We start from the raw sequence: 7,264 nt of genomic DNA, 5'->3' as shown, positions 1-7,264 counted from the left end.
GAGAACTTGTTGTTCGACCAATCTCTCGGAGGAGAGGTGGTCGATATCACTTCTCTCTGTATGCATATGTTCATGACGATCTTCTGTTTCCTTCATTTGCTTACTAGCTAGCGTGTCTAGTCTTCTCCATACGTATATAGTACGTAGCGTCGACCAAGCACGAAGATAAGAGAGGACACTTTTCTCTATTAATTAGCTGACTAACACAATATATGAAACACCTAAATTAACCCCCCAAAACCCCCCACCCCCCCCCCCCATTTCAAAAAAAACAAAAACCCCAGCCCTGAAATGCTGACGCGTGAATGCCTACTGGTCCCGGTTGGTGCCATCAACCAGGACCAATAGGCCCTGCCTATTGGTCCTGGTTGATGGCACCAACCGGGACCAAAGGCCCCCCTGCCTGGGCTGGCAGCAGCGGCCACGTGAAGGACCTTCTGTCCCGGTTCGTGTAAGAACCGGGACTAAAGGGTTAGGGCTTTAGTAACGACCCTTTAGTCCCGGTTCAAAAACCGGGATAAAAGACCCTTACCAACCGGGCTAAAAGGCCCTTTTTCTACTAGTGAGCGCATGTGAACATCTCGTAGCTGATCAACTTCTATTTGTCAATGTCAAAGGACCAACAATCCTGTGTGTATATAGGTCAATAAGACAGTAAGTCAATCGACGAACGATACATATCTTAACCTAGAGGTGCACGTTTTCATACAGATCCCTGTATGCATATAAATCCCTACTACATTGAGATTGAAGCGATGCCATGATAGTTGGCATATGCGCATCAAGTATGAGATCATCTCCCATTAGTTATCTTTCTTGCTATCCAGGTCTTCAAGAGCAGACAGTCTTTCAACAAGGGGTGGATGGGAGTAGTGGTATGCTGAGTACCACGGATCTGTGTTCATTGCAGATAAGTTCTCTTCCTGAAATTTTCAAGCACGTACCAAGTTAGTTAACTCAAATCTCCGCACCACTATACTACAGTAATGGTATAAGTTTAGTAAAAGAGAGCTAAGAGCTTCCAAACAAAGAGGCGTAAGAGAATAAAGCAAGAGTAAACAAGAGGATGTTAGTAGTTTCTCGAACCAGCATTGAATTTTGAGAGAAGGTTGCTTGATCTAGTGATCGATTATGGTCAGATCTTGAAGTAAGGTGTCGATGTCCAGTAGAAAAATAACACCGACTCCATGGTCAACTATAAGAAAAGCAGAAAAAAATCGAAAGGCCTTTAAATGGTTACCTGTAGTTTAACAAGGGCTCCCCTGAGCTCGGGAGCATACCCAAGGTTCTTGGCAAAAGCATCAGCCTGGATATTGAGATAGGATTAGGTAAATGCAACCAAATTTGAAAGCTGTCACAACGGAAAACTTGAGATGAATACAAGAGAGAACCTGAAATTCAAATGCTCTGCTGACAAGGTTGAGGCAAAAACTCAGAAGGTGTTGGACGGGTATAATGGTGTGCTGTCATGAAAAGAATGTATGTGTCAATCGAGTAACAATGCTGGAAATCTGTAGGGAGTGCATCTCACTGCAAGTTTAAATGGAAGATGTAAACAGCTGACGTTCGATCTCAATTTCATTTCACAAAAAGATACTACTGCTAGGGCGGAAATTGTACTGAAAACATCTCCACGCAAAGATAATAGCACGATAATACTTCTTAAAAAATAACGAGCATGACATACCATAAAAATGATCAGTCCAATGATTACCGGCTGATCCTCAAAACCAAAACTTTCAAAGAGATCTTTGGAATTCCTTACAAGAGTGTATCCTCCGAATTGCATAAATGTAAGCACCTGCAAGTAGAAAATGAGGTGAACAAAAGAATTTTCAACATCTAAATGCTTGAGATGCGTGCTTTTCTTTTTTTAATCAAATCAAATAATAGTTTCCCAGCAACCAATGCAATGGGGACACAAACTGATTTTATGATGCGTCATTGCACAAATTCCATCAGTAACACTAGAACAATACACATGAAGGTGCCTAACAGTATAACCCCTTGCATGCTTAAAATCGAGTTCATATTAACTTATGCTATAAATAATTTTGTTAAATATTCATTCATCTAATTAACCGTTCTCGTGAGTAGCTACTCATGACTCGTCACATTACATCTACTATATAGATTAGCACCACCCCTAGGGGCTTCATCAGAAGAAATATCTTGCACTTTTTACTAATAAACAGGATACTTTATTAGAAACAATACTGCTTGAATTTTATACCAGTTCTCAAAACTAGCTGCGTCTTCAATTCATATAAACACGTTCTTATCAGTGCCCCCGACCAAGCTTAATTTTGTTTCTTCCCTTATAATTCAGTATACCATAGGCCAACTGATGCAACAATAAGAATGGCACAATGAACCTCCAGGAAAAACAACAGAGGATTTCCGGGCTAAGGCATTTTCACTTGATGACTACCATATCTTCACGTAGCATTTGGTTGCTTGGATGAAGTTGTATGAGAGATGACCATCCAGCTTTTAGAAACCATGATTTTATTTGTTTGGTTAGACTGGGTAGGTCTATACCCCATTAAAGTGAATATAGCTCCAACAACCAGGACAAATCCAAGCAGTAAAAGAACTCGGAAGAGCCGAGCCATCTATTGCCCGCACTGTCACGCGACAGCACATGAGCCTAGTGCACAGCTTGTCAGGCCTATTTTTCTTTCCTCACTGTGACACTTCTCTCTGTCTCAGCACTCCTCTGTCGTTTCTCATCAGGTCGGCATTCTGGGTCTGTAAATTTTGGTGTCTTTGTTACATTTGCACAGTTGTATTGGAGCAGCAATATGTGTTGTTTATTATTGTGTACATGGACAACATAACACTTGAACGGGGAAAGACTACAATAGAAGCTGGACATATGGTAGAAAAACTGAAGACGAAAAGATCCAACGGCTCCAACTTCGTTTTTTCTATTTTCATATCCTATGCCCAGCTAATCATGTTTAGGGATGTAAACCGGGTCCCGTTTAAGCCCACTTATGGTCTAAAAGTTCAATAAAGTTTTTTTTTCCGGGAAAATGAACTATCGAGCTAGCTAAAGCTAACCAAACACAATTCTGGGTAATCCTATCCACATCTATCCCTCACCCAAACATAAAAATGGCTCACCAACTCACTCAACCAAACACATATTTGACTGCCCACCATCCCTACCAACCCTCCGTATGGCCATCTCACATCCAACTTCATCCATGCAACCAAACGGTACCTTAGCTATCTAGTATGCAAATGCTAATGCACCAAAACTAATTGGCTGACTGGTGCGCAGAGGACATAATTAGTTATCTGGATGAGAAAATACCTGCACAGCTACAAAGGAATATGCAGTGTGATTGAGTTTCCAGTGCCCAAGCTCGTGCGCAAGAACAGAAACGATCTCATTATCATTACTACACTGAAACAAACACAGTCAAGTAGTCGAACCTGCGCATGAGTTCCCAAATCGCAATGGAAAAATAATGAACACAGTACAAAAAATGGTGGTTTGTTTGAACCTGTTGTATCAATGTGTCATAGAGAACAATGCGCTTATTCTTGAAAAACCCATACATGTAAGCCTGAAAGAGATTGACAGTTGAAATCATATCAGAAGACCATCAATAACTAGTTAGCAATGAAAAAAAAAACTCCAAAGGTAGAGCAATTAACATATACATTACTGTGGCTTGATCGAGTAGACCCATCCACCACAAAAAGCTTTTTCAGAGGAAACTTGAGGGAATCTGCTAACTTCTCTATTTTCTCCCTGAGCGAGCCTTCGGGAAGCTGTTGAAATCAGCAACTTCAAGTTCAGTCTTACCATGAAGTTACTATGTGGATACAGATGCAGCATGGATGCACTACATACCATTCTCACACGAAACCATATTGAATGAGGAAAATGACGGACGCAGTGCAACAAGAAAAGATACTCACAGGAGTGAATTTGTTGAACAGAGGAGCTATCATGATAGGGTAAATTGTCATCATCAGCAGAGCTAGCGCAAACATAAAACCCCAGAGATATATTGCTAGGTAAGGCCCTCCATTCTGAAGCAGTACAGGAAAAGGAAGATTAATAAAGTAACTCGGTTAGGTGACATATGCGTTCATCTGATTGCGAAAAGGGTTAAAGGCACGGTTAATAAAGATGCATATTAGCATGATAGTTCAGAATAGAGGGTGGCACAAAATAAAAATATGGTGTACCTGTACTATAACGATGATAGCAGCCACAATTGGTGGTGCGAGTACAACGGACAGCAAAATTCCCTTGATCATGTCCCAAATGAAGAGCCAGAATGTTTGCTGAGAAAGGACAAGAGAAAAAAACAACATAAATACGTGAGGAAATGAAGATATCAAATTATTAAGTGCTCCAAAGCACCACAAGTTGACACGATTCAAACATATAAATATATTCCTTTATGTTCGAATTAAGTGCTCCAATGCACCACAAGTTAACAAAATTCAAATACATCCATATGTATATTTGCTTTATGTTCACAAACGGAAGTGCAGAAATTGAAAATTAAAGACGGACCTTGTTAAACCCGTGTCGAGCCTCAATAACAAAAGTAGAGTACAGAGAGAATGGCAAGTCTGTGATCTGTATTGCATCAAGTATGTATTAGGCAATCACATTGACATAAAAAATTGGATCGCCAGAAGAGAAAATATTGATAGACAATGAACACGGGTCAACATTGAGGTTACTGCTAGGTGCCATGGAAGCATTCAAAAAGAACTGCTGATCAATCAATCTAAAGAAATCAGAATCTTGATTGATGCACGTTTGAACAAAACAAATGCACCTTATGTTATTATAGGTTAAAAAGAACATCTAGTGAAAATGTTGAAATGGATATGGGCTAGTAGGTGAACTCTGATAAAAGCACCAATCATTCCAATTGTATTCCACTAAACATAGCTATTTTAGAAGTGAAAGCTGTGCCGCATCGGGTGTTCCACTTAATTTTAGAAGTATCTCTGTCAGGACCAAAATCAGCAGAAAGGAAGACACGTCAAGGAGTTTATAGGTGTAAAAAAAACTATGAAATTAACTCCTGATTCTTAGATTCCTTACTGCAATAGCTAGCATATAATCAAGCATTTGGTCCTTCAGAGCTAAAGCTAATGCGTCACATATACCTAATCCAACTAAGTGCAAAAGACTCTTGAAGATAATTTAAAACAACTGAATATGAAAGCAGAGAAAATTAATAAACACATGGCCTTATGAAACAGGCAAACAAATTGATAATACCTGTGACCAAACCATGACACCTGCTAAGAATGCAAGGGTGTGTATTATCTCATTTTCTGCATTCAGGCCAACATTGGTTACTAACACTCCAGATTTCTATAAAAGGAAGAGGATAGTTAGAACCAAACTCCTGCACAAAAAGGGTAAAGGAAAGCAAGTTGAAGACTTTGTATTACCGTCCAAAACCAAGGAAGAACTTTATAGTACAGTATCACGATATCGCATACTATAGTTATGGCCTCACGTACAAAATTGAAATTGCTGTAAGAGGAAGTATACCTGTCAGTACAGACAGTCTAAAAAGATAGAGAGAATATTAAGTGGGAACGCAGCTAATGAAATTAGGTGTCAGGAATGGTTTCTAAACGAGGTATGGTTGCAAGGACTGAGTAGTTATAAGCACCTTTTGTCCAGGCTATAAGCTCTCGCCTGCTCAAATTTTTCATGACTAATTACCTTTGCCAGGGATTTTGGCAATGTTGGTAACTTAAGGGCTCTATGCTGCCTGATGTTAAGATATGTCTCAAATATGTAATTGAGAGTCATAAAGCCTGCAGAAGGGGCATACAATGAGACGAGCATGTCAGGAATAGACAATAGCTACAATAATCATGATGATGATATAACAAGGTAAATAAAAATACAAAATCTTGACTTTGCACATACGATCTGTTCACACAATTTTGACAAACTTATGTTAAGCACTACTGCTTGTAACTTAGTTCAGAAATATTGGCTCGCTTCGTTCTGGTAAGTGATCATCAAATCTGCACAGTACCACATTTTGTGTTCCATAACAGAGCTTGACAGCACAAACAAGTCCAGTGATCAGGTGACAGTGACCATCTTCAGTCAAATGTAATTTTGCCGATGTTCCTGCCATGCTGAATACTCTACACTAACAGGTAACTCAATCTATCCAAAACCTCAGATCACTGCACCTGGATAACCTCTCGCACCCACACGACTCACACCAAAGCCATCAAGATCACTCGGCTACACCAGAGAAATCAAACTGCCCAGACGTCACACCCAACGGTTCCGTGGCACGGGCAAATCCAGCAGCGAAAAGCCCCCGACCCCCACTAACCCCTAGCTAGGGTTTACACGCGGATCCCGCGCCCATCGAAAGCCGACACGCCCCCGGGGATCGAGCGAGCAGACGAGCGAGTATGGGGAATAAGCAGCGGAAAGGCGGAATCTTACACAGGACGGCCTCCAGGTAGGGCAGCGCCATTGGAGCCGGGGGCGTTTCGGAAATCGAGGCGCGGAGGCGGCTTGTGTGCCGAGCGAGGGACGGGCCGGCGGGGAGGGGGTCGAGCGCAAGGACGATGGAACAGTGGGAAGAGGAGGAGGTGGGGTGGGGGGCGGCGTGATGTGGAAAAAAGGGGGCGGATACTTTGCTCGGGCCAGTTGCTCGGAGTTGGGGAAGGAAGGTACCGCGGCTGCAGCCACGCCGGGACCGGGGGGAAACGGCCTGGGAAGCAAAGGGCTTTGGATGTGGCTGTCGCCTAGCCGAATTTTCTTGAACTTCACTGTTTCTTCTGAAAAAATGAATGGGACCGAATTACTCAAAAAAAAAGGGATTGAATAGTAGATATTCTCTTGGGGGGTGGCTTCTTCTATAAACCGTCCCCTCCCCAGCTTCTCCGATATGTCGCCGCTCACATCTCATCCGTTTGGACATTTGAACTAGTAAAATTAGATGATGCTTCACGCGCTGGCACGGAAACCGTGCTAAAACAAATGCATCAATAAGTGCTTAAAACACCTAAAACTAATTACAATATGAATGTAAGAGTATTCTTAGCTCACGATTTTATACAATAAAGTTAGGTAATCGTTTGTAACCGGCGCGCCGGCCGAAAACTCAGTCGGCCGCTTTCCCACGCGCGCACGAAGGGAGCAGTGGCCCCATGCAAACCCACTCCCGTACCTTATCTTCTCCCGTTCCTCTTTTTTCTCAACCGCTCGTTCTCCTTTCTTCTCTGTCGACGC

General features: G+C 41.9%; 1 protein-coding gene across 1 annotated transcript; it reads right to left on the bottom strand.

Moving 5' to 3' along the window:
* Nucleotides 1-573: 573 nt before the first annotated feature.
* On the bottom strand, nucleotides 574-6,778 carry LOC109780123 (CAAX prenyl protease 1 homolog). Its single transcript, XM_020338704.3, has 14 exons — nucleotides 6,473-6,778; nucleotides 5,670-5,817; nucleotides 5,443-5,527; nucleotides 5,267-5,362; nucleotides 4,544-4,609; nucleotides 4,210-4,308; nucleotides 3,937-4,050; nucleotides 3,676-3,786; nucleotides 3,516-3,578; nucleotides 3,323-3,415; nucleotides 1,688-1,801; nucleotides 1,392-1,463; nucleotides 1,241-1,306; nucleotides 574-923 (listed from the first exon to the last, which is right to left on the bottom strand). Exons 1-14 carry the CDS (start codon nucleotides 6,501-6,503, stop codon nucleotides 804-806), a joined length of 1,278 nt encoding a protein of 425 aa, XP_020194293.1. The 5' UTR covers nucleotides 6,504-6,778; the 3' UTR covers nucleotides 574-803.
* Between the last annotated feature and the right edge of the window lie 486 nt (nucleotides 6,779-7,264).

The sequence above is a fragment of the Aegilops tauschii genome, chromosome 6, assembly GCF_002575655.3.
Source record: "Aegilops tauschii subsp. strangulata cultivar AL8/78 chromosome 6, Aet v6.0, whole genome shotgun sequence".
NCBI lineage: Eukaryota > Viridiplantae > Streptophyta > Magnoliopsida > Poales > Poaceae > Aegilops > Aegilops tauschii.
Note: the sequence above shows the minus strand (reverse complement) of the source record. Positions and strands in the feature narration are given on the sequence as shown.